Raw genomic sequence first — 27,084 nt, forward strand, 5'->3', positions numbered from 1 at the left:
AGAGGGCACCAGATCTCATTATAGATGGTTGTGAGCCACCATGTGGTTGCTGGGAATTGAACTCAGGACCTCTGGAAGAGCAGACAGTACTCTTAGCTTCTGAGCCATCTCTCCAGCCCCTTTTTTCTCTTCCATGTAGTGTTAGGGTGTTGAAAGGGAGGAAGAAACGGGGTAGAGAAGGGTGGTAGGAAGAAGAACCCATAACGTAGCCAAGCACAGGAACTCAAACAGGAAATGAAGCAGAAGCCATGGACGATGCTGCTTACTGCCTTGCTCTCCAGCTGATGCCCAGCCTGCTTTCTCACACAGCTCAGGAGCACTTGCTTAGGAACGGTGTCGCCCACAGTGGGCTGGGCCTTCCTACATTAATTATCAATCAAGACAACCCCCTACAGACATGCACAGGCCAATCCGATCCCTCTTCCAAGGTGGGTCAAGGTTGTGTCAAGTTGACAATAAAAATTAACCAGGACTCTCCATCCCTTGTCACCTTGACACGCATCACTGTTAAACCATAACCTTTCCTTTCCTGTTTGTCCCCAAGAGTTACAATCTCAATATAAAGTGTCAAATGAAATTCAAAGACGACCCAACTCACCACTGAAGTGTCAATCTCTCCAACACACCAGTTTCCCTGCTCTGGGGCCTTTGCACAGGCCATCCCAGAATGCTCTTCCTATTCTTACCTCAGGCCTCTGTCCAAACACTCTTTCTCCAGCCCTTGCCTGACCTCCTATGTGGAACTGTACCCCAACTCCAACCTCCTGACCATGTTCTAGTGGGTCCTGTCATTTTTATGGCTGGTTGACCTCACTTCCTCAGCTCCCCTCCTGCCCAGAAGAGCTCCAGCCTCTCATACACAGCAGATGCACAAAAAATACTTAAACAGCAGCCTAGGATCAGTGGATCAGTTAAAAAAGAAGTGAAGATGGAGAGATGGCTCAGTTGGTAAATGTGCTTATCACATACGCACGATGGCCTGAAGTCAGCCCCGCAACCAACAGTGGCAACAGAACTGACACCTACAAGCTATCCTCTGACCGACACACACACTCAGACACATTCTCTCTCACACACACTTGCACACTCACACGCTTACTTTCCAACACACTTCCACTCTCACATAGACACCTGCATCCACACACCCCAATACACTTGCACACGCACACACCACACTTCCACTCTCACACACACTTGCACACTCACATACTTACTTTCAAATGCACTTCCACTTTCACATACACGCTCACACACATTCACACAACTCACAAACATACTTATACACAAATGCTCATACAAGGACATGCACACACATGCTCACATACACACAACACACAGGCACAAACACACTCACACACACACTCATAATAGACATGGGCTGGCGATGTGGCTCAGTTGGTAAATTTGCTGCCAAGTCTAATGACCTAAGTTGAATTATATCCCTAAGACCTACATAATGGAAAGCAGACTCCCTCAAGGTGTCTGTTGACTTTCACACGCATGCTGTGGCATGTGTGTGCCTATATATTCCCTGCACACAAATAAATACAAATTTAATAAAAATTATAGCCCTAGCTGGCTATGCAGATACAGCTGGCCTTGAGCTCAAGATCTACCTTGAACTCTGGTAGGACTGAAGACATGTACCACCACACCTAGTTATAATAATTTAAAAAAATAATAAGCTGGGCAGTGGTGGCACAGGCCTTTAATCCCAGCACTCAGGAGGCAGAGGCAGGTGGATCACTGTGAGTTCGAGGCCAGCCTGGTCTACAAAGTGAGTCCAGGACAGCCAACGCTACACAGAGAAACCTTGTCTCAAAACAAAACAAAACAAAAAATAATAAATAGAATTAAACTTTAAAATCAAATGAACAAAGGTCTTTGAAATCAAGGTAGATGCTCGGCTTCCAGAGAACAATGTTCAAGGTCGACTCTGGCCTCCATACGTGCATACACACACGCACGTGCACACACATGCCCACCAGCACACACTGAATGTTCACACGCACGCAGACACACTAAAATAAAAAATGCATGAACACATGTGCAGAGCAGGGATGGCTGGGTGACGGGTGGCTCAGGCTCACTCACCGGTGATCTCCTCGGGGAGGAAGCCCAGCACGCGCAGGGACTCCAGCGTGTCCTGGAACAGCTCCCGCTCCTGGCCCGGGGCTGAGGCGGGCCCGTTGGTCAGGAAGCGGTAGTGGGAACAGGGTTCCAGAAGGAGGTCAGCTGTGGGAAGGACAGGAGTCAGGGGCGTGAAGTCACGTGCTGGCGTCAGGCTGCCATGACAGGGTCTGGGGATCGGTCACAGTGGTGGCTGATGGGCCCGGGACAGACAGACTGATTGGCTCTTCCGTAGTCCTGAGTCTGGTGACCAAGATAGCAGAGGCAGCACCTGGGGACACGTGCGCTGCCAGAAGCCATAGAGTTGGAAGCGGGTGTCGGGAATAACACGGGGACCAGGAGGGAGGTGGAGGGACAGGCTGTGGACAGAAGACGGGAGGGGGTGCAGGGGGGGCTACAAAGTCAGGCATGGTGGATCGCTGTCGTTCTAGCTGCGAGTTCCAGACCAGCCTGGGCTACATAGCAAGATCTTGTCTCAAAAAGCAAAGAAGACGAGCGAGGGGCCACCCCTGGCGTGGCCGTGTGCTGGCAGGACCGCACAGCCAGCAGCCTGCCCACCCAGCAGCAAGCAGTAAGCATGGGGTTGCAACAGGCCACAGCGAGGCAAAGTGGCCACAAGGTCAGGAGGAACAGGGCGCAGGAACCGAGCAGACAGATGAGGCAGGCAGCAGAGCGAGCCAGCTGAAGGCTGGGAGGCCAGCACCCAGAATCCACTGCAGGAGCCCAGAGCTGCGCAGCCCGCACTGTTCCCCCACACCACAGGGCACAGAGACTCCGCTCTGGGGACACTGACCTTTTAGCTGCTCCCCAGCGCCCCCTAGCAGCTGGTAGAAGATATGGAAGCTGCACTCGTCCTTGGCCTGCCTGATGGCCCGGGACTTTTCCAGCAGATCTGGGTGGGGTGTGAGGTCAAGGAGCCTGCTGCCTGTGAGCTCGGTTTTTTGGGATACAGATCAGCCTGGACTACATAATGAATTCCTGACCAGCGTGAACTATAGTGTGAGACTCTGTCTCAAAGTTCAATTAATTAAAATAAAAATAATGCGGGGCTGGAAGGATGGCTCAGTGGTTAAGAACACAGGCTGTTTCCCCCTCCCCACCCCACCCCACCCCCCGTTTTCTCTCTGTGTAGCCTCAACTCTGTAACCAGGTTGGCCTAGAACTCACAGAGATCCGCCTGCCTCTGCTTTCTGAGTGCGGGGATTAAAGGTGTGCACCACAGACTGTTCTTAAACAGAGGACCAGGATTCAGTTCCCAGAACCCACACTGCGGCTCACAACCACCTGTAACTCTGTTGCAGGAAATCAAGTGCCCTTTTCTGGCCTCTGCCAGAACCAGGGACATGGTCCACAGACATACCCTGGGCAACCCCCCACCACCCAGCACTCACACATACAGAATAACACTAAAAATAAACGTAAATCAATGGGGAACTGCAATGTGGCTCAGTGGGCAAAGGTGCTTGCCACTAAGCCTGAAGATCTGAGTTCAGTCCCCAGGACCCACTTGGAGAGTGCCTCTCATTTTGAGACAGAGTGCTGGGATGGCAGGTAAGCCTTTACTGTGTGCTCTTTGACGTGGTCTACACCACTCCAGGAGCGGGAGTTTGAGACCCAGCCAGCAGGGGGTTACCTCGCCCCACAACAACACGGCGCCCCGAGGCTCTGCCGAGATTTCCTAGGGGACTTTTCCCTGCCAGTTGCCATCTTGGTTAGACAGTTAAGCACATCCTACGTAATCCCGTGGAGAGAACACGCTGGACGCGCACTTGGCTTTCCTGGACCGCACCCCCCCCCCCCCCGTCGCTCCCTGTGCCCCCACTCCCATACAGCACAGCCTAGAGCCTGGCCCCAGGCTGAGTGGGACATCAGAGCCGCAGGACCGGAGGTCCAGAGGCACCATGCCTTCACAAGGCTGCACGGCCGCCAGCTGAGCATCGCCATGGGGTCCCCTGAAGGACTACCCAGGGGCATCCTCCCTGGTGCTACCCCACACCTCCCAGGATCCGTCAGAGGATACAGGTCTCGATGTTTGCTCCCACGATGTAGCCAGCAACGTCAAAGTTGATGCGGATGAACTTGCCCTGGAGCAAAAATGGCGCAGGATTTAAGTCAAAGGGTTTCCCCAAACCCATACCTCTTCTTTTACCTGACGCTCACTCCACCTGCAGGGAACTCAGGTCTAGACAACTTTGCTGAAGCACCTCAGAGCTATAGGACCTCCTCCCTTAGTCTCGGGGGTCTAGACCCCTGCCTCCTCCCTCCACCCGTCTTCCTTACTGTCCTCAGTCTCCCAGACTGCCAGATGCACAGCCCCACACTCACAAATCGGGAAGAGTTGTCATTTTTCACCGTCTTGGCATTGCCAAAGGCCTCCAGGATGGGGTTGGCCTGAAGAAGTTGCCGCTCTAGCTCCCCCTGCAGGGCATGGGAGACGGTGCACCAGTGAGAAGGGGAGGAGCCCGCCTCAAGGGCCGGGGTGTCAGGCTGGCCTTCTCCGGGAGGGGGCTTTGTGGGGGTGTGGGGGGAGTGGAAGAGTCTTGCCTGCCATGTTTATAGTGAGAGTAATAGAGAAAGTTCTAGGCGGTCTATTGTTGAGTGGAAGGGAACAACCAAACAAAGGGGAAAAATGTTGCAGAACGAGTCCTGCTCCCATTAGTAAAAAGCAAAGTAGGTTAGAAACTAAAGCACAAACGACATGGTTATTTCCACAGACACACACGGTAGTAAACATATGGAGAAAGGTCTGCGAGGGCGCACACCAAACTGTCAACCGCCCTTCGCTGGCATGTCTGCTGGTGCAGCTCACAGGTCGCCATACACCACTTGCCGAAACATGTTAAGAGACAAATATACAAACACTACCCATGGAAAGTGGTTCAGACTCTGGTGGGCATCTAGGGCATTCACTAAACGGCCGTTTCCTGCCAGCATCCCTACTCTGCGCTTACTTCCAACTCAGTAAATGGCAGCCTCCCCGTGTCTCCTCAGTCTACATCACTCAGTGGCTTTGTCAAATGAACAAAACCACAAATGCAGCCAGACATGGCGGCTCACAGCAAGAATGCCCCAGCTATGAGAACTGACAAAGGTTCAAGACCAGCATGTGCTATATAGAGCCAAGTCAGGGCCAGCCTGGGCTACGAAGGAAAAGCCTAGCCCAGAAAATAAATAAATAAATAAATAAATAAATAAATAAATAAATAAAACCAAAGAGGGAGGCTGGAGAGATGGCTCAGAGGTTAAGAGCACTGACTGCTCTTCCAAAGGTCCTGAGTGCAATTCCCAACAACCACATGGTGGCTCACAACCATCTATAATGAGATATGGTGCCCTCTTCTGGTGTGCAGGTGTACATGCAGGCAGAGTGTTGTATACATAATAATAAATAAATATTTTTAAAAAGAGAGAGAGAAAAGAGAGGATGTGCAAAGTAAGGGTCCTGTGGCTTGGTCAGATGAGCGCTGGTTTCCCCAGCCTCCCGGGAGGAGGAGCTTGGATGCTGGGTTATCATGTCAGAGTATCTATGGCCTCTGTACACACGGCAGGCAGTATAGGCTCAGGCTGCACAACTAGAGGAGGACTGGGGTGGGCACACAGTATGGCTTCTCTGGGAGTGGGGACCTACTCGCATGCACACAGTAGGGCTTCAGTGAAAAATAGTGGGAGCCACACTGTGCAGATGCTAGGACTGCACCAAAAGCAGCCTGGGATCTGGGCATGTGCACACAGTCAGGCCACCATGAGTGGCAGTAGGGACCCTTGCTTTGTGCACATGAATACTGGGGAGGAGCAACTACACTCACATAGTAGGACTGTACAAAGTGACAGCACGGGGTCTAGCCATGAGGGTACAGTAGAGCTCATATGAATGACAGGGGCTGCGGTCACATGTGTACAGAACTGCAGTAAATGCAAGCACAAGGCCTGAACATGTGTGCAGCACTAGGGCTGGCACAGATAACGTGGGAGAGCTGTCTTTGCACACAGGAAGACTGGGCTAAATGGCAGTACGGGGCCTGGGCACGTACACATACCAAGGCTGCCAAAACGGTGGGTAAGTCTGATTGCATGTAGGACATTTATGGGCTTGCTTGAACACAGTGGGGCTGCACGGTAGCAGTGAAAAACCTTGATGAACACAGTCTGTCTAAGCCAGATGGCTATGGCCATGAGGTCCTGGCCTGTGCACAGTAAAATTGCCAACGGTGGCCTTGTGGGTCCCTGGGGGCTGGTATGTCATCCCTGGACACTGACTCCCAGATGTCTGTGGGCTGGTGGCCCCAAGTGGCACTGGGGTGATGCTGAGGTAGTAAGGGGACTCCCTGGTACTCACATAGGACATGATGCTGACGGAGGCCTGAGGAAGTCACAGGACAGGACACACGAACCAGGACACGGCACATGGAACATGGACAGACATGTGGGTGAACTGGAGGCTTTGGGGGCAGAGCTGGGGCTGAGGGGCTAGGGAAATGGGGGTGTGGGGGCAGCGAACCTCAGGGGTTGTACACCACCCCCTCTGCTCCCACCTGGACTCACTGGGGTTTCCAGTCAGTACTGCTGGTAACCACTCCCTGAGGGCTCAGAGACCTCTGCAGCCCTCCAAACCTAGACATGAGTCACCTAAAATCAGGCCTCAGAATGAAGCGCAGAAGTGGCAAGGCTAAGGACCAGCCTCCGATCTGCAACCTGCTCGCTTCTGGCCCCGTGACAAGCACACAGTAGGTGCTCAGGCAGCTCAGGCAGACATAAAGGCCCTGCACCAACTGTGTACGTGGAGTGCAGCCCAAGATAAGGGGAGCTGCTGGTGACAGGTCTAGGGTGTCCCAGGGAGGTGTGGCTTACAGGGACACCAGGCTCCTTCCTGCCCTTTGGAGACGATGCCACGTGAGCCAGGTACTGGATGACCTTCTTGGTGTTCTCTGTCTTCCCGGCTCCAGACTCTCCTCTGTGGGGGGAGCAAGACGGTAAGGTGGGCAGGGAGACCAGGCAGCCCCTGCACCACACACTTACACAGAGCCACGCCCACTGGCACTCTGCCAGTTTTCCCAGAGCCACGCCCACTGGTCCCTCCCAGTGGCGCAGAGCCACATTCCGTGGGAGCCTCTGCCTCTGAAGCCCTGTAGGATAACTCACGTGCAGAGAATGGACTGGTCCTCACGATCTATAGGGGACAGAAGGAAATGACATGTCACCCAGGGGGGCTCTAGTCCCCTGGCAACTTCACATCTCAAAACCTTTCCAGAACCGTAAGGGAACAGCAGCCCTGTAAAGCACAGCCCTCCTGGGTGCAAATCCTGACACGTGCAGAGTGACCCTACACAAGCAGCTGTTTCTCACTGAGCCTTTATTTCCTCAAAAGTAAGGTGGAGACAAAGAACCCCAAGTATACAGAATACAATTTGAGCCCCTACTGTGCGCCACCTCAGGCTGGGCATCGGAGACTCAAGAATTGGAAAGTGAGCTGGGCGGTGGTGGCGCGCATCTTTAATGCCAGCACTCAGGAGGAAAAGGCAGGCGGATCTCTGAGTTTGAGGCCAGCCTGGTCTACAGAGTGACTTCCAGGACAGCCAGAGCTGTTACACAGAGAAACCCTGTCTCAAAAAGCAAAAATAACAGCAACAGCAAAAAGAACTGGAAAGGGGGGTCCTGTACCCCAGAAGTCTAGCTTAGACACAAGACGTCTACTCTGACAGGAACACTGGGCCTGGCCCCACCATCTCACCACTACACTCTGTTATCAACATAGAAAGGAACACTGAATAAGAGCAAGACAGAGAATCTGCGACCGCAGGCAGTGGCCGGAGGATGGGAGCCTCCGGTGTTTCTCAAGGGAGGTGTCATTAGGGCACAGCCAGCATAATGGGTCTCTGGAAACCCTTAAGGCAAAAAGCTGGCTTCAGTGTGACTCCAGGGTGAGCATCCTTGTCTGTGCCTACACGGAGCTTATTGATGAATCTCACATACAGTCTGTATTCTCATGGACGAAGACTCGGTGGACAGACAAAGGAGGAGGGTGCTGGTGCTGTGTACAGCTAGTCAGGTTACACACAGCACAAGGGCACCCAGCTAGGTCATGGTGATACGCCCCCTGACATGCGCCAGGTCTGAGCCAGGCTTGTGACTCTGGGCTAGTCTCTGAGCTGCTCTGTCCCCCCACTTACCTATCCAAAAAATGGGCTCAGCACAGCTTCTTGTCTAACAAGGCTGCACTTAAGCATCTGGGCACATTTAAAACACATTCGATATGGGCTAGAGAGATGGCTCACTGGTGAAGAGCACTGACCCTCTATGGCAGAGGACCCAGGTTCAATTCCTAGCACCCACAGGATGGCTCACAACCGTAGAAGCTTACAACTTCAGTTCAGGGGGTCCAATGCCCTCTTCTGGTCTCAGCAGACATATAACTGGGTCACAGACACACATGCAGGACAAAACCCCATTCCCAAAGAGATGAAATATATGTCTTGCCATGCATAGTGGCATAGGCCTTTAATCCCAGCACTTGGGAGGCAGAGGAAGGCAGATCGCTGTGAGTTCGAGGCCAGCCTGGTCTACAAAAGGAGTCCAGGACAGCCAAGGCTACACAGAGAAACTGTCTTGAAAAACCAAAATAATAATAATATACATATACATACATATATAAATATTTTAAATAATAATAATAATAACAACAACAACAACACATATATATATATAAATCTTTTTTTAAAAAAGCAAGGTTAGAGGGCTCAGTGAGTAAAGGCACCTGCCACCAAGCTTAATGGCCTGAGTTTGACTCCTAGGACCAAGATGACGGTGACACGGCACACAGCGCCCCCCACAGGCACTCGCCTAGGACCGAGACGACGGTGACACGGCACACAGCACCCCCCACAGGCACTCGCCTAGCATGCACAAAGCCCTACACTCCACTCTCAATACCACGTGAACCAGGTACAGTATAGTGGTCCATACTTATCACCCCAACTCTCAGGAGGCAGAGGCAGGGGAATCCGGATTTCGAAGATATCCTTAACTACATAGGACTTACGGACTAGCCTGGACTACCATCTCAAAAACAAAAATGCCCAGCACAATACCCAGCACAGAATAAAAATGAAAATAGGACGCAGTGGCCAGGACACTGGGTTCAAGTCACACCTCAGCACCTACCCTTCAGTGTGGCCATAGGCAATAACTGCACTGCTCTGTGCCTCAGTTTCCCCACCAGGAAATGAGTGTTAATAGAAGAAACTACACCACAGGACTATCATGAGGTTAAATAACATAGCCAAGAGACAGCTATCCTAGAGACAGCTGTCCCTGACCGAGCCGGCGGGCACCACGGCCGACCTACAGACCCTGCCACACTATAACAGCAGAGGCTTGCTTTCTAAGGGGACTGACCACAAGACAGACCACATTCAGAAGCCTTCGCACTGTTAAGAGCACCAAAGGAAAGATGGTTTGCCTTGGGCTAATCAGAAATTAACAACAGAAAAACAGGGGCATAGGCTGCAGCTCTACTTAGCTGACAAAGGGCTAGCAATCCTGTGGACCTGAGTTCAAGGCCCAACGCCTCCACAAAAAGCTGGGCATGGTGAGGCACGCCTCACAGGCGGGTCCCAAGGCCTCAAAGGCCAGCTAGTCTAGCCTAACTGGCAACTTGCAGGTCAGTGGATAGCCTCGGGTACACCACCAGCGTTCAATTCCTAGCATCAGGCAGCTCACACAACCACTTAGAACTCCAGCTGCAGGGAATCTGACGCCATCTTCTGGTTCCCATGGGTACTGCACTCACATGCACGTACCCCTACATGTTCACATACACATATGCATAATTGTGAAAAAAAGCTAAAAATTAAAAATTTTAAAAACAAGGAAGGAGACCAATAACCCGAGCCATTAGCCCTCATGACCTGACACAAGTGTCTATTATGAAACAGTTGGGCTTTGTCACTCATTTGGCATCTCTGCGGAAAATATCTACTGACACCAGCACCAATTACCTTTCAAAACAACACTGTCATAAACACACAGGCAGATTTTGCTTTGTTTTTTTTTTTTTTTTTTTTTTGAGATAGCAAAACTGGAACTCACTCTGTAGACCAGGCTGGCTGGCCTCAGGCTCACAGAGCTCCGCCTGCCTCTGCCTCCTGAGTGCTTGGATTAAAGATGTGTGCTATAACTGAGCCTCCAGATTTTTCTTAAGGCCTGCATGGTAAGAACTGGACCCCACTTCACCTCCCATTGTCCAAGCCTGGCCCTGGTGTCCAGCGGCACCCAGTGTCCAGCCTGGTCCCCCTACAGGACACTTACCCTGAAGCATGCTGCGGTATGCACCCTCGGTCACTGCATACACATGCGGTGGCACTTCGTGGCGCTTCTTGCCCCGGTACATTTCCACGATGGCCTCCGTGTAGATGGGCAGCTGCTTGTACGGGTTGATGACCACACAGAAAAGGCCAGAGTAGGTCTATGGCAGGCAGGAGAGAAGGGTGTGTCAGGTGGCTGCCCTCAGCGAGGACAGAGCTGGGGTGTACAGCTGGGGTAGGCTGCACACGCCAAGAGAAAACCTGTACAAGGCATAAGGCGCATCTCCACCCTGACAACATAAGGTTAAACTTTGTTCTGTTGGTGGTTTGCTTATTTTGGTTTACAAAAAGGTCTTCTACATAGCCTTGGTTGGACTGAAACTTGGAATCCTCCTGCCTCTGCCTCCTGGGGCTGAGAGTGTGGGTGTGTGTCACTATGCCTGGAGGCATGTCTGTGTGCTACATGCATGCAGTACCCATGGAGGCCAGAAGAGACCACGGGACCCCTCGGCTGGAGTTACAGGTGGTGGTGAGCTGGAGATCGAAGATGGGGAGCGCAGGAGCAAGCGCTCGTAGCTGCTAAGCCATCTCTGTGGCCCTGCCTGTTGGTGTTTGTTTGAAGCAAGTCTCACTCTCTAGCCCAGCCTGGTCTTGAAATCATATCAATCCTGGCACTGGAGAGATGGCTCAGGGGTTAAGGGCACTGTCTGCTCTTCCTGAGGTCCTGAGTTCAATTCCTAGCAACTACATGGTGGCTCATAACCATCTATAACGAAATCTGGTGCCCTCTTCTGGTGTGTAGGCACACATGCAGGCAGAACAGTGTACATGTAGGAAAGAAAGAAAGAAAGAAAGAAAGAAAGAAAGAAAGAAAGAAAGAAAGAAAGGTTGCAGCAATCCTCCTGCCTCAGTCTCCCAACATGAGCCACTTTACCTAGCATGAATGTTATTAACCCTGCCAAGCTAACAGTAGACATGAGCCTTCCCTGATTATACAGAGGTTTCCACGGGTGAAGGGTCACCACAGAGGTGAAGGGGGCTAGTGAAGGCAGCCTCGGGGCACAGGCCTCTGGCCTCCCTGATGAACATGGAAGGGACACATGTGATCATCTGTCAAAGCCTCAAGGCTACAAATGAAGCTGAGGAAACAATAGTGTGCAACTATAATCACTCCGGAAGCTGAAGCAGGAGGATTACTGTGAGTTCTGGGCCAGCCTGAGCTATAGAATTAGAGCCTGTCTTCCAAAACCAGAAGGCTGGAGACGTAGCTCGGTTGGTAGAGTGCTTGCCTGGCACACATAGACCCCAGATCACCAGCACCCAAGTACCAGGCATCGACCCATGTGCCAGGCATCCATCACGGTGCACGCCCATCATCCATGCACTAAGGATGCGGAGGCAGAAATCTCATCTGGCTGCAAATGGCATTTGAGACAATAAACAAACAAGAGATGAGGGCCCCCCGGTGGCTGAAGCAGGAGGATTGCTGCCAGCCTGAGATTCTGTTGAGTTCACAAAGGTGGCAAGATCTGCAGGAAACACTCAGCATCCACAGAGATGGCTAGATAGCCCAGAACTAGTTAGTCCCTTAGCTAAGTCGGCCAAACAGCTAACTAATTGGCGGGAGACAGCCGGCTGCACAAGCCAAGAGCTCTCCGACTCATAGCCAGCTGGCCATTGCTGGCTCTCTAGTGAGTGCCTGCTCTCTGTCTCCCACCTGGCTGCAGCAGGGTGGAGCCACCAAGCTGCGTGGTATCACCTCCTCATAGAGGAGGCGGGGCAGCTGGCCACAAGCGGAAGAACTGGTCTGGCTAGTATCTGTCTCCCTAGTCTCCCAGGCTGCTCCCACTGGGCTCTCAGAGGACTCAGGGTGGGGCGGCTGGACCACATTCCCTGGGAGGGTATCTCATGGCCGCTGGCGCCAGAGCCCACTCCTCATGCCAGCCCCTTGGGCCAGACACAGCTTGGGTAATACCCGGGATGGAAACCCGAGCTGGCCAACAGGGCCAGAGGAAAAAAAAAAGGGAAGAGGCCTCAGTTCCTATAGGGTCCCGAGAAGGGTCTAGAAGGGCTGCCTAGCCCAGAGGGCCCTGGAGACAAGCCTATTCCACATCCCACACACACAATTCAAGGACGGTCCCATGTCTGGCTTCCTCTGGAAGAAGGAGACAGCCTGCCTCGTTACAAAAGCCCAGGGATTAAGAGAGAATGGATGCCAGCCAGCCAAGGTGGCCCCACCTCCCTCTCCAAACAGCAGGCTAGGATGCTCGTATTACAGTCCTGCCAGGAGGCAGAGCTAGCTGGGCTTTAACTATCTATAGAGGGTTGGAAGCCAGAGGCTGGGGTTCCCAGGTGTGTGCAACTACCAGGAAGGACTGACCCCCCCTCCCCCTTAAAGGCTGAGTGACCGCCAGGTCTTCAAAGCACAGGCCTGCCATCATAGCTACTCTGGAGACTGAGGCAGAAGGATCAAAAGCTACCCAAGGCAACCTAGTGAGAATTTGTCTCAAAGTGAAAAGAGATCTAAAGATGGGGTTTAGTGATTAGAGCCCCTGCCTAGAATCACCCAGCGAGGGGCTGGGGTGGGGCTCAGTGGTAGAGTCCCTGCCTAGAATCCCCCAGTGAGGGGCTGGGGCATGGCTGAGGGGTAGAGCCCCTGCCTAGAATCCCCCAGTGAGGAGCTGGGGTGGGGCTCAGTGGTAGAGCACTTGCTTAGAATCCCCCAGTGAGGGGCTGGGGTGTGGCTCAGTGGTAGAGCCCCTGCCTAGAATCCCCCAGTGAGGGGCTGGGGTGGGGCTCAGTGGTAGAGCCCCTGCTTAGAATCCTCCAGTGAGGGGCTGGAGGTGTGGCTCGGTGGTAGAGCCCCTGCCTAGAATCCCCCAGTGAGGGGCTGGGGTGTGGCTCAGTGGTAGAGCCCCTGCCTAGAATCCCCCAGTGAGGGGCTGGGGTGTGGCTCAGTGGTAGAGCCCCTGCTTAGAATCCCCCAGTGAGGGGCTGGGGTGTGGCTCACCATGACAAAGTTCTGAGTTTGATCCCCAATACTGTAGAAAAAAAGCCTCAAAGCTCAGCACTGGATAATGTTGTCTGCAGCTTCTTCCTAGCTGGGCTCTAACAGTGACATACTGGCCCATGTCACATGGAGCAGAGAGTTCCTTACATAGCCGCTGACTGCACCCCTGTTTCTTCTACCGCTATAGCCCCACTGAGGGACCAGTTCTCTTACCAACTCAAGGCCCCTAGGGATGTCACTTTTGCCTGCTCCCCCTGTCACCAGTCAGCAAACGTATATTATGCATTGGACATCAGACAGGAATTGAGTGTGTGTGTGTGTGTGTGTGTGTGTGTGTGTGTGTGCGTGTGAGTGTGTGTGTGTGTGTGTGTGTGTGTGTGTGTGTGTGACAAATTTCCTACTGTTGACCTGAGCAAGCAACCTCTCTGGGTCTCACTGTCTCCATCAATGGGGACGGTCACTGTGCCTCCCACGTGACACGGCTGAGAGCCCATCACAAGCTCATGTGGCTTACTGGAAACTGGTGGATCAGATCCTGCAACACTGCGCCTGTTTGGTACGATAGCCGTGCTCAGCTATGTTAGGCCAAACGGAGGGGAAAGGAGAGGTTGGTCCCTACCTCCCTGCCTGCTGTGCATAGTTTGGGGGGTGGGGTTCCCTGGGAGGAAAACACAGAATGGAGCCTAGCAGCTGATGGTTATTATCAGGGCTGCCTGGGCTTCCACGGATCCCTCAGTGGCCATGGGCCCTGAGCCCGGCTCACTTAACATTCTGGAATGTCGATGACATCAACAGTCCCCAGCCAAGAAGCCAGCCAGTAACCCAGCAATGGCACTCAGAACAGTGCCCAGTACAGCATGAGTACTTAATAAACATTTACCAGTCATCCTCAGTTATTTTTTTTTCATTATAGCTGTAACATTCTTTGTTAAACTCTATAATCCTGTTTGCCCTCTCTTAAATGGAGTTAATCACACCTTGGCTGTCCTTGAGACACACCCTACAAGCTTATTTAAAAGGAAAAAATTATGCTCACGTCACTTCCACCCCCACCCCAGAGTTCCATGTTGGTGGTAGTGGTGTGAGACAGAACGCAAGCATCTACAGACCTCCCCGGGTGATTCTAACATGGAGCCAGGCTGTGGAGCCACTTTTGGTGCTAAACAACTTCCTGTGTGCAGTACCCCACCCATGTGCTATACAGACATAAAAAATGGATCACAGGCCTTGACAAACCACCTTAATCAACCTGTGTATCATCAATACCATCACACTATTTTGTTTCATTGAGTTGGTTTGAAAGAGGGTATCACTCTACCACCCAGCTAGCCTCAAAGTCAAGATCCTTCAGCAAGGAGGTGGTGAGATAGCTCAGCAAGTAAAGATGCTTGCCAGCAAGCCTGATGACCTGAGCTTGAAGCCCAGGACTCACAGCGTAGAAGAAGAGAACCAATACAGCAAGTTGTACTCTGACCTCACAACCCCATCCCCAAATAAATAAATAAATAAATAAATAAATAAATAATGTAGTCTTTTTCTTTTTCTTTTAAAGATCCTCCCCCTCTTCTCCATGCCTGGTTATATAATGGTTTTTACTTTTATTTCTTTCCCTTGGACTTTTAGTAAAACAGGGTTAGTAATGGCCATAGCCATTAGCAACTGCCTTGCTAATATGAATCATGTTTGCTCAGGATTCATTAATTATAACTCTTTGTTATTACAAAATGATAAGGGTGCTCCCCCACAGGGCACCCCAGCTCCAGTCATCCAATAAGGGATGAGTTGGACCAGTCTTAGGGTTGCAAGCCTGTCATCCCAGCTACTCTGAGCAGGAGCCCAAGTTAGAGGCCAGCCTCAGTAACCAGAAAGATCCCATCTCAAGGCAGAAAATGACAACAAAAACAAAACAAAGTAAGCTGAGGACATAGCTCAGCAACAGAGCCCCTGCCTAGAATCCCCTAGTGAGGGGCTGTGGGCGTGGCTCAGCGGTGGAGCCCCTGCCTAGAATCCCCCAGTGAGGGGCTGGGGCATGGCTCAGTGGTAGAGCCCTGCCTAGAATCCCCCAGTGAGGGGCTGTGGGCGTGGCTCAGCGGTGGAGCCCCTGCCTAGAATCCCCCAGTGAGGGGCTGTGGGCGTGGCTCAGCGGTGGAGCCCCTGCCTAGAATCCCCCAGTGAGGGGCTGTGGGCGTGGCTCAGTGGTAGAGCCCCTGCCTAGAATCCCCTAGTGAGGGGCTGTGGGCGTGGCTCAGTGGTAGAGCCTCTGCCTAACCCCCGATTCCATAAAAAATAAAACACTGTAAATTTTGTACTGGTTGGAGGACAGTCACAGGATGTGGGGCGAATACTTTAGACCGGTCCCTGCTAATGCAGGTCGGGCCAGATTGATGACACCTGCCACCCAACCCGGACACCATCACTCACATAAATGAGGCCGGAGTAGTAGCGCTCTCGCAGGTTGTGCAGGACCGAGGCCTCGTTGAGGCAGGTGAGCTCAGCCATGTCCTCTGCCTTGCTGAACTTGGGTGGGTTCATGCGCTGGATCTGGTCCCTGGGAAGCCGCAGACGCCGGCCACTCTCCGCCAGCTCTACTTCTGCCTCCTCCTCCCCTTCATCCCGCAGGGCTGCTGCCTCGAAGCCATGCAGTTCTGAGGGCACCCACACCAGGCGCCGCGCTGTCCACTCCACCTGTGGCCCTCCAGGGCCACCCACATTTGGCGTCCGGGGCGCGAACAGAAAGGGCTGGGCTGCCTCAGGCACTGGGCCTGGCCTGGAGGCCACCTTCCTCCCAGGCACGGACAGGGTCATTGCAGCCATGGTCTGTGGGAAGAGTGGACATATCAGTTGAGACTGTCCCCCATAGGTGTTTCTGTTTGCCTTCCCCTCTCTCATTTCTTTGCTTTGGCTTTACTGGGGCTTAAACCGCTCCGTACACTTGAGAAACACTGTTCCACTAAGGCACATCCCCTCCCCCTCCCCTGGTTTTGGTTTTCGAGACAGGGTTTCTCTGGGTAGCCTTGGCTGTCCTGGACTCGCTTTGTAGACCAGACTGGCCTTGAACTCAGAGATCCAATGGCTTCTGCCTCCAAGTGCTTAGGTGAAAGGTGCAACCATGGGCCTTCAGCTTTTTCTTTTCTTTTTCTTTTTCTTTTTTTTTTTTTAATTTTAAAACAAGGTGTCTTGGTAAATTGCTCATCTGGCCTTGAACCTACAAGCACCCTGCTTCAGCCTTAGAGCAGATGCGACCACAGGACCGTGCCACCCGGCTCAGCTTTACTTAAGAGGGAAAAAAAAAAATCATGTAAGCCAAGCGTGGTGGCTCATGCTGTTAATTCCAGCGCTCAGGAGCCAGAGGCAGGTAGAGGTTTCAGCGGTTGAAAGGCTTGAGAGGATCTGAGTTTGGTTTCCAGCACCTGCATCTGCACAGGAGACCCTGTGTTTCCAGCTTCCACAGGCACCTGCACCTACACATACCCACCACACACATCTTCTTGTAAACAATTTATTCTCTCTCTCTCTCTCTCTCTCTCTCTCTCTCTCTCTCTCTCTCTCTCTCCCTCTCTCTCTCTGTGTGTGTGTGTGTGTGTGTGTGTGTGTGTGTGTGTGTGTGCGCGTGCGCATGCACGTGCTTCGGTGAGTTTATATGTACCCCATGAATGCAAGTTCCCACAGAGGCCAGAAGATGGCATCCATTCCCTGGAATGATGTGCTGTGGATGCTGAGGACCAAAGTCAGCTACAAAACACTAAGCTGTCTCCACATCCCCACTCAAAAAAAAAAGAAAAAGGTTTAATTTTATGTGTAAGGGTGTTTTGCCTGCAAGTAAGTCTACACCACATGCATGCCTTACCCATGGAGGCCAGAAGAGGGCAATGGATCCCCTGTAACTGTTGTTACAGATGGTTCTGAGCCACCACGCGGGTGCTGAGACTTGAAGTCGTCTCTCTGGAAGAGCAGCCAAGGCTCTTAACCAATGAGCTGTCTCTCCAATGCTCACCCACCCACCCCCAAATTTGGTTACTATAAATATTTAAATACACACTTGGCTTGCATTCTGTTTATATTGAACAATACTATTCTAGTCTCAGGAGACAGATAAAAAGATACATTGTTATAAACACGTAAAAGGTTTAAAACGGTGATAAATGGCTGCCAGAGGTGTAGAGCAGGGAAGGGTGATGCTGGGGCTGGAGGGTGATGCTGGGGCTGGAGGGTGATGCTGGGGCTGGAGGGTGATGCTGGGGCTGGAGGGTGATGCTGGGGCTGGAGGGTGATGCTGGGGCTGGAGGGTGATGCTGGGGCTGGAGGGTGATGCTGGGGCTGGAGGGTGATGCTGGGGCAGGGGCTGGGGCTGGGGCTGGAGGGTGATGCTGGGGCTGGAGGGTGATGCAGGGGCTGGAGGGTGATGCTGGGGCTGGAGGGTGATGCTGGGGCAGGGGCTGGGGCTGGGGCTGGGGCTGTTTACTTCTTTAACTGCACTGACTGGAGAAACCTTCCCTAGTATACAATTTTCAAAATAAAGACTGGAGTGAATCTAAGGAGGGAACTAGCAGGATGCCTGGCAAAGGCCCTGGGGCAGCATGTGTCCCTAGGTCTGCAGCACTCTGTAGTGGCTGGGGCTGCAATGAGAAGTGGATACGAGGTGAGGTAGCAAGGACAATAAAGATTGTCACCACAGTTTATATACTGAGGTGGGGGCTGGGTAGGGCACGGATCTGATGCTTGTCACCAAGTTCTGTGCACCTGTGGTCCTGCCCACCCCGTGATTACAGGATGACCGCCCACCCACCATCCTCTCTGGCTTCGTTCACTCAGCATTCTCAGAGGCCTTTCACATCCTGGGCTCTGCAGACCCATCATGAGTTGCTGAGGCCCCGCCTTTGAGCAGGTGTTGGGGTGTGGACCCAGCTAAGTCTCAGACTCTTTAAGGAAGCTTTCAGGAGGAAGTCAGGGTATCTGGGTCCCTTCCCAGGGCCACTGACTAGGAAACAGCAATTTCAGGAATGTCCACTATTGCACAGAAAATGCTCCACAGCAGTCTCTCCTGCAGGAAGCAGCCCCTACAGACCCTACCCCTCATCACTGTCATGCCTGGTCCGAGAACACCTGGACACACCTGGATCCCAAGAACACCTGGACACACCTGGATCCCAAGAACACCTGGACACACCTGGATCCCAAGAACACCTGGACACACCTGGATCCCAAGAACACCTGGACACACCTGGATCCCAAGAACACCTGGACACACCTGGATCCCAAGAACACCTGGACACACCTGGATCCCAAGAACACCTGGACACACCTGGATCCCTACCATCCACTTTCACCTCTGTGCACCAGGCTACCTCCACCTCCAACACACCCCTTGAGGACATCCATCCAAATAGTCAGTGCTCCAGGGGTGTCCTCCCATATCTTGGGCACCCCTCCCACATGCAAACATTCTGTGTCTAGGACCTGCTTCCCAGCCACTTTGGCCCCCGTGATCTACAGATGGTCAGCCCCAAAGGGTCAAGGATCATACCTCCTCCTCCAGCGTAGTAAAGGTACAGCCAGAGCCAAGCCCCATCCCAGGGACTTTACCCCACCCCACCCACCTGCTTCCTCTTCAGCCTGGTAGCCTTTGACCAGGAAGGGTTTAGTGGCTTTGTACCTGCCCGTCCTACTGCTCCCCACAAGAGCTAGACGATCAGCCTCCGCCTCCTCAGACCCAGAGTCCAGGCCCAGGACCCCACACTCCAGCCCTGTCGCCACTGGACACAAAGTATTCCTAGAGCCTTACTGTAGCTGGCGTTACAAGTGAGGGTGTGGGGTTCAAGGAGTTGACCAAGCCAAGAGGGTGGACCCAGGGCCTGGCCCCAAATGGCTGAGCCCCAGCCACACGCCCCTCCCTCAGGCAGCAGGAATGTGTTGCCAGGACTCATTAGTGTCACTTAGGCAGGTGAGAGCACCTGGGAGTGGCAGACAGCGCTGTGTGGAAAAGGAAAGCAGCCAGGGCCCCGCCCGCCCACCTGGGCAGGGGCTGGGACAGCACCAAGCTTATGACCTCAACTTATGGGTGAGATGCCATCCTGCCCCAGCCTCCTCCCTCTGACCCAGGGGTCCTGACCCCCCCAGCTCTCCTACTTCAGACCCCAGAGGTCCTGATCCCAGCCTCCTCTCTCAGACCTACCGAGGTCCTGACTTCAGTCTTTCTTCCCTCAGACTCAACCCTCCTCCCTCGGGCACAAAAGTCCAGACCTCCTCAGACATATGAGTCCAAGCCCTAGCCGGCCTTCCTTTGACAGAGTCCAGACCCTGACACCCCACCCCTCCCTCAGACACAGGAGTTCAGACCTCAGCCCTCCTCCCTCAGACACTGGCATACAGCTTCCTCCCTCTGTTTTGGGGTACCTGGCCCATAAAGCTCCGGGAGCCTGGATCCTAACCCCCTCTCCTCCTGACCCAGCGCCCTGTGGCATGGCTCCTCTATCCCGCAGACCCTGAGGCTACCTGGGCGCCTGGCCGTAGAGATGGGGAGGCCTCCGAGTCCAGATCCTCTCCAGCACCCAGGTGAGGCCGGCTCTGCGGTCCAGCAAGGGGTGGGGCCTCTCGCGTCAGGGAGGTGGGACCGGGCCCTGACGTCACCTGACACCTGCCGGGCTGGGGTGGGTGGGGTTGGGGGGGGAGTGGTGGTGGGGCGGAGCCTGGCACCGCAGCCTGCAGAGATAGAACCTGTTGCCAAGTGGGCGGTGGTGGGCAAAGGTGAAGGGCCTGCACAGAGCCAGACAGCGCGCGTCTAGGGTTTGAATCCCTCCTCAGCCTTCTGGCCCTCTGCTTTCCTCGGCAGGAATTGAGGCTCGTAAGATCAATAAAAAACCGTGTGTAGAAAAGGAGCTAGGTCTGTGCTCTGTCGTTTATTATTCCGAACCTCAGTTTCTCCAAGCCTAGAAGTGGGACACCCCAGTCCTCAGCTACGATGTCAAAGTGCTATGCCAGCCTCGGGGGCGTGGGGAGACAGGATGGGCGTGTCTACCATAAATAAGCTCATGGTTTTGTCCTTAGGTGTTAAGAGTTCTGACTTACAGAACAATTTGTTTTTCTCTGTTGTTTTTATGATACGGGGTCTTATGCAGCCCAGGCTCACCTGTAACTGAGGGTGGTCTTGAACTCCGGATTACTACTTTGTTTAAAAACAAAACAAAACAAAAAGCCACATGGCCAGGCACACCAGGTCCCCACATTCTCCACCTCGGTCCAGTCTCCCCTTTCCCTCCCTCCCTACACATAAACTACCTTAAATCAATTCTCCCATATGGGAGAGAATTTTGGCTATAATTTAAAGTGCCCCAGTCCATTGTAAGGTTGTTCAAACACGTCTTAGCTAGGCTTGGTGGCAGCACTTGAAAGCCTCAGGCAGGAAGGTTGGCAGCTGAGGTCAGGTTGATCTACTCAGTGAGCTCAGAACCTGCCTCGGAAAAAAAAAAAAACCTAACTAATCCAAGTCAAACCAAAACAAACTGGGACAGCCAAGCAAACACATCCTTCCCGGGCCCCCGGTCCTGCCTGTCCGGACCCCTCTCTAAGCCTGGCCCATAGCTTTTTCCTCCTCTGACAACGGACACGGTCGTCCTGGGAGCTGGGAACTGGAGACCATGACTCAGGTATTCTATCACGCAACGTCCCAAGCACTGCCTCAGTTTCCCCTTCTGCAGAAAAGACCGGGTGACTCCTTCAGAGATGACCTCAGGCTGCCTGGCACACGTTGGAAAACTGGACTGGGTGACTGCAACGCCCCCCCCCCATCTCCCCGACCCTAGGCTTTGCACCCACAGTGAGTGCCCCGGCACACCCCTCTCCAGGACGCCTATTACAGCCCACCAGCTCCGGCCTCCCCAGGCCTGGCGGGCTCTGGCCAACCCCTGGGGTGCTCCACTGGGGGGCCCCGGGACACTCACCGGCGCCCTGGGCGGTCCAGAGGCCTCGGCCTGGGCAGAAAAGGAGGCGGGGCCTGAGCGGGACAGCCCCGCCCACAGGTGGGCATCACAGACCAATCAGCGCTCGCTGCGGCCCGCTCCGACCCCGCCCCTGGGGCTCAGCGCTGCCCAATCAAAAAAGAGTAGCTGGTGCGTCGGGCCAATCAGAAGTTGGCGAAGCGTGCCAGGCGTGGGAAAAGAACCTGGCCGAGAGTGCGCGGCCGTGGGCGGTGCCCGGGCCTGATGGCCAGCGGGAAGGGCCAATAGAGAGGCTTGTGGAAACGGCCGGAGCCGCTGGTTCAAGGGGACCGGGTGAATGGGCCGCTTTGTACACTGGCATGAATGGATGCCTTTGTGCGCACACGTAGGGGGGCGGCGGGAGGCCGGAATGCCTGGGTCCCTCGGGAGCCGGCGCGCGGACAGACACCGAGGAGAAGTCGCTTTTGTATACTGCAGACCGTGAGCAAGCCCTATGCCAGTGGATGGCGACCGCATGGGTCAGAATCGTCCGTCATTTATTGAGAGCCTGCTGTTTGCTTAACTCTGCGTAAAGCATTTCCATTACATAATTTCGCTGAAGCCTTGAAATTGGAGCGACTGAGACCTCATCTTGGGGCTGGGACTGGGGCACAGTCGGCAGAGGGTTTGCCTAGCGTGCATGAAGCCCTGGGTTCTGCCCCAGCACCGTGCAATCCGGGTGTGGTGGCACCTTTGAGACAGCCCAGCCCTGGAGAGTTGGAGGATCAGGAGTTCAAGGTCATCCTCCAGCTACGTAAAGAGTTCTAGGCCAGCCTAGATTACAGGAGACCCTGTCTCAGAGAACAAAACAACCCCGCCCCCCAAACCGCATCTTAAGGCTCCCGCCTATCATCCCAGCATTTAGTAGGCTGAGGCAGGAGGACTGCAGTGAGTTTGAGGTCGTGGGTTCAGACAAAGTGACTGAGCAATTTGACCCTGTCTCAAAGTACAAAAGGAGCTGTAAAGTTCAAATCACACTATTGCAAAAGTAAATAAATAAGTAAACAAAGAAGCACTAAAGTCCCCAAGGCCAGCGCCACACAGCCACACTCAACCTTGCCTCCCAGGTGCTTGTCCCCTGTTGTTTCTTAGCCCCCGAAGCACCTGAACCTGCCTCAGCCTTTGCACACTCTGTGCCTCCCAAGTTTGTTGTGGTTTTTAAAACGTATCTTTAACGTGTATGGATGTTTCGCCTGCCTGTACATATCTGTACTATGTGCATTCCAGCGCTCATAACCACTGAGCAATTGCTCCTTTGTTTCTGAGACAGAGTTTCCTTCTGCAGCCCTGGCCACCCTGGCACTCTGTTGTCTCGTTCGGAAACGACAGCTGGGGACCCTGAAGCCAACCAACCTTCCTGCCAACTACAGATGGTATCAGCCTGATCAAACCTTAATCTGCCTAGCAACCAGCAACGTCATCATCTGTCTTTACTGGCCTGTTCCCTGAGGTGGCATTAGTTCTGCTTGCTCGGCCTAAGGGGAGATCGGACTGCCTTTGTAGCAGAGGGTGACTTCGAACTTCTGATCCCTCTGCCTTCACCCCGTGAACCTTGGAATCGCCGGTGTGCACCACCACACAGGGCTTCGCAGGCTTGCTTTCCTGGGGGCGGTTCCTTTGATCTATAAGCCTGCACCACTTTAAGGTCTGCTAATATTTAGTGAGGACACTCACAGTTCTAGGCACAAGATGTACATTAAGTCCCACAATATGGACCTACCAGCTCTATGCAGTTGGTCCTGCTGTCGTGCCTGTTTTACAGGGATGGGCACAGAAACCTGGCTGTCTCACTGAGGTCACTTCCTGCCGCCACCCCACCCCCACCCCCACCCCCGCACCACCAGGGACAAAGCAAGACCGAAGAATCAAGTCCACAGGATGCATGCCTCTGCCTGGAAGCTCCTCCCCACCCATCCTCCACCACACCAACCAGAATGCATGCTTGAGGTAAAGTCCCAACCTGTCTCCTTGGAGATCTACCCCGTCGGCAGGGTACTCCCGTTATCCTGTGGACCCCTGGCCATCCGAGGCACCTCACAGCCAGATAGGCTGCAGTAGAAAGGGAAATCACTGGTAAAGGGAGATGAAACACCTGGATATGTGAGGCCAGCGAGAAGGAAGTGGAACACAAACACTTCCTGCATCCCGGCCCTCAGAACGACCTGGGTCTGCAGAACCTGAGCAAAAAGTCTGAAGATGTGAGGAAAGCCAGCACGGGGTAAGGTGGCGGACAAAGGGGGAAGGGGTTGGCTGCGTCTGTGGCTCAGTTGGTAGAGCACATGCCTGGCATGCACAAAGCCCTGGGTTCAGTCCCCAGCACCACACAAGCCGAGTGAGGTGGTACATGCCCGCAATTCCACCACATTAGAGGTAGAGCCAGCAGGACCCAGAGTTCAAGGTTCCATACTACCCCAGGCAGAATGGCCACCACCAAGAAACAAACACCAGGCCAGCAAGGTGACTTACCAGGGAAAATGCGCGCCACCAAGCCCTATCAGCTGAGTTCAACATTGGGCCCACACCGGGGAGGCACAAACTGGAAAAGACCCCTAGGGGGAAGTCAGCTTGTTCTATGTGGTGAGTTCTGGGCCACATGGAGCTGCACACTGAAACCATATCAGAAAAACAAATTAGGACTGGCAAATGGTCACAAGACAATGGCACCTGCCACCAAGCCTGACGGCCTGAGCTCTATCCCTGGCATGCACATGGGAGGAGGAGAGAAGCCAACCTGAGCACTGTCCTCTGACTTCTATAATGTGTTCCAGCAGCATGCACCCCCTCATGCATATGCACACACACACACATACGCACACACACACACACACACACAGAGAGAGAGAGAGAGAGAGAGAGAGAGTAAAAAGGGGCATGGTGGGAATACTCAGTTGGGAAAGGCGCCTGCTTGCAAGCCTGATAACCTGAGTTCAAGCCTCAGGACCGACTCCCAAAAGTTGTCCTCTACCTTGCACACATAAACTGTGGCTGTCCTGCACAAACACACTTCCCCATTACTAATAAGTGCGTTTGTTTGTTTGTTTGTTTGTTTGTTTTGAGACAGGGTTTCTCTGTGTAGCCCTGGCTGTCCTGAAACTCACTCTGTAGACCGGGTTGGCCTCAAACTCAGAGATTGGTCTCCCTCTGCTCTTGAGTGCTGTGATTAAAGGTACACACACATACACACACACACACACAGACACAGACACACACACACACACACACACACACACACACACACACACTAAACATAGCTGGAGAAAAGAGCATGCACTGTTTATCCAGACAACCTGAGTTCAACTCATAGCACCCACATCAGGCAGCTCACAACTACTTATAACTGCAGTTTCAGGAGCTGACACCATTCTGGCCTCTGTGAGCATCCGTACTCACATGCACATACCCACCCACCCACAGAAAGATACACACGTGAATGCACATGCACATGTGTGCAAGCAAACATATACACACACACATGCAATCGCTCACAGGCACACATGCAGACATATTTTTAAGGATTTATTTGTTTTCAGTTGGTGTGTATGGGTATATATCTGCAGCACATTTGTGCAGTGCCTATGGAGACAAGAAAACAGCACAGCTCTCCTGAAACTAGAGCCATGTCCATGGTGGGTATCGAACCCAGGTCTTCTGCAAGAGCAGTGCATGCTCTTAACCACCAAGACTTCTCTTCTACCCCCAAGTGTGTGTGTGTGTGTGTGTGTGTGTGTGTGTGTGTGTGTGTGTGTGTGTTACTAAAAATTGGGGCTGGAGAGATGGCTCAGAGGTTATGAGCACTGGCTGTTCTTCCAGAGGTCCTGAGTTCAATTCCCAGAAACCACATGGTGGCTCCCAACCATCTATCATGAGATCTGGTGGCCTCTTCTGGCCTGCAGGCACACATATGGGCAGAATACTGTATAAATAATAAATAAATTAAAACTAAAACTAAAACTAAAACTAAATATTGGAATTGGAAGCCAGGCACAGTGAATGCTGTGTATCTGTAATCCCATCACTTGGGAGGCAGAGGCAGGCAGATCTCTGTGAGTTTCAGGCCAGCCTGGTCTCCAAAGCGAGTCTAGGACAGCCAAGGCTACACAGGAAAACCCTGTCTCAAAAACAAACAAACAAACAAACAAACAAACAAACAAGGAATTGGAGAGAGAGATAGCCCAGCAGTTAAGAGTAATTGCTGCTCTTGTCGAGGACCAGAGGTCCAGCATCTTCACCAGATAGCTCACAGCCACCTATAACTCTGGTCCAGGCTACCCGACGCCCTCTTCTGGCATTCAAGAGCACTGCACTCACATGACGCACATAAATACAGGCAAGTGCACACACATACACAAAACATTTTGTTTTGTTTTTGGAGACAGAGTCTCTCTATGTAGCCCTGGCTGTCCTAGAATTCTCTATATAGACCAAGTTGGCCTTAAACTCACAGAATTCCACCTGCCTCTGCTTGGATTAAAGTTGTGCACCTCTTTGCACAGATCACATGAAGATTTTTAAAAATAAATGTAAAAAAAACAAGACAAAAATAGGAGCTGGAGAGAGAGCCCAGAGTTTAAGAGCACTAGCTGCTCTTGTAGTGAACCAAGTTTCTATTGTAGTGTCCGTGTGGATGCGCACAGCCATGTGTAACTCCAATTCCAGGCCATTCGACCCCTTTTTCTGGTCTATGCAGGCATCTGGCATGCAGGCAGTATACACATAGCCATACAGGTAACCCACATAAAATGATAAAGTAGCTTTACACATACAGGCAAAACACTCATGCACCTTGAAAACCAAAAACGAACCCACGCACATAAAATAATAAAGTAACTTTCCAAAACTTTAAAACTAAACAGAAGCTAGAACTGCCCGTGGCGCAGCTTTACCACGTGAGAATGTTCCTGAAGGACACCTGCCCACCCATGCCCACTGCTTCTCTATTCACAAAAACCAGGAAGTGGAAGCAGCCTAGATGCCCATAACAAATGAATAGATAAAGAGACTGTGGCGCAGAAACAATGACGCTTTATTCTGCTGAAAAGGGGAACATGTCCTCTGTGGGAAGATAGACGGGACTGGGAATCATTGTATTAAAAGACCTCAGACAGCGTCAAAAAGACAAACAGCGCATGCTTTATCTCATAGGTAGACTCTAGGTTAAAATATATTACAGCTGGGTGGTGGTGGCACATTCTTTTAATGCCAGCACTCAGGAGGCAGAGGTAGGCAGATCTCTGTGAGTTCGAGGCCAGCCTGGTCTACAAAGTGAGTTCCAGGACAGTCAAAAAGGGCTACACAGTGAGACCCTGTCTCAGAAGAGAAAGGAAAAAATAAAAGCTTCAGAGCTGGCTCAGTCAGCAAAGTGCTTGCTGTGCAAACACAAAGAACCGAGTTTTATTCCCTCCCCCTGTCACCCCCCTGCCCTGTGCTACGCCAGCCCCATCACCCACATAGTAAGCCAGGTGTAGAGGTGCAAGCCTGTAACCCCAGCACTGGGCAGGCAGACCCAGAAGCATCCCTAGGACTCACTAGTCACTCAGGCAAGCCAAATCGGCAAGCTCGGGGCTCGGTAAGAGACCCTGGCCTCAAGAACTGATGAAAAGGGTGTGCGAGAAGTGAGTAAACGTGACTGATGCCAGTGGATAACCTGGCTTTCGTCCTGAGGCACACAGGT

The 27,084-nt window shown here is 52.8% G+C and overlaps 1 protein-coding gene and 1 long non-coding RNA gene across 6 annotated transcripts in view; one reads left to right on the forward strand and one right to left on the reverse strand.

Moving 5' to 3' along the window:
* The window catches only part of MYH14 (myosin heavy chain 14), a 61,263-nt gene extending 39,801 nt beyond the window's left edge, over positions 1-21,462 (reverse strand). For 2 of the 5 annotated variants that reach the window (XM_084770891.1, XM_084770888.1), the window contains exons 1-10: positions 19,933-20,063; positions 15,862-16,257; positions 10,435-10,591; positions 7,270-7,297; positions 6,979-7,081; positions 6,467-6,490; positions 4,456-4,548; positions 4,151-4,214; positions 2,924-3,022; positions 2,095-2,235 (exon numbers count right to left, since the gene is read on the reverse strand). In XM_084770891.1, coding sequence (XP_084627017.1) covers positions 2,095-2,235; positions 2,924-3,022; positions 4,151-4,214; positions 4,456-4,548; positions 6,467-6,490; positions 6,979-7,081; positions 7,270-7,297; positions 10,435-10,591; positions 15,862-16,254 — 1,102 coding nt within the window. In that variant the 5' untranslated portion in view covers positions 16,255-16,257; positions 19,933-20,063. Of the gene's footprint in view, positions 1-2,094; positions 2,236-2,923; positions 3,023-4,150; positions 4,215-4,455; positions 4,549-6,466; positions 6,491-6,978; positions 7,082-7,269; positions 7,298-10,434; positions 10,592-15,861; positions 16,258-19,932; positions 20,064-21,377 lie in introns of those variants that run through there. The other 3 variants (XM_084770892.1, XM_084770890.1, XM_084770889.1) reach the window with 2 other exon arrangements.
* On the forward strand, positions 19,313-19,992 carry LOC311591491. The gene is made up of 2 exons (XR_014777115.1): positions 19,313-19,498; positions 19,920-19,992. It is a non-coding gene; the product is annotated as an uncharacterized lncRNA (long non-coding RNA).
* Positions 21,463-27,084: the final 5,622 nt, after the last annotated feature.

This window comes from Acomys minous, assembly GCF_964271855.1.
Source record: "Acomys minous genome assembly, chromosome: 2".
In the NCBI taxonomy this organism is placed as follows: domain Eukaryota; kingdom Metazoa; phylum Chordata; class Mammalia; order Rodentia; family Muridae; genus Acomys; species Acomys minous.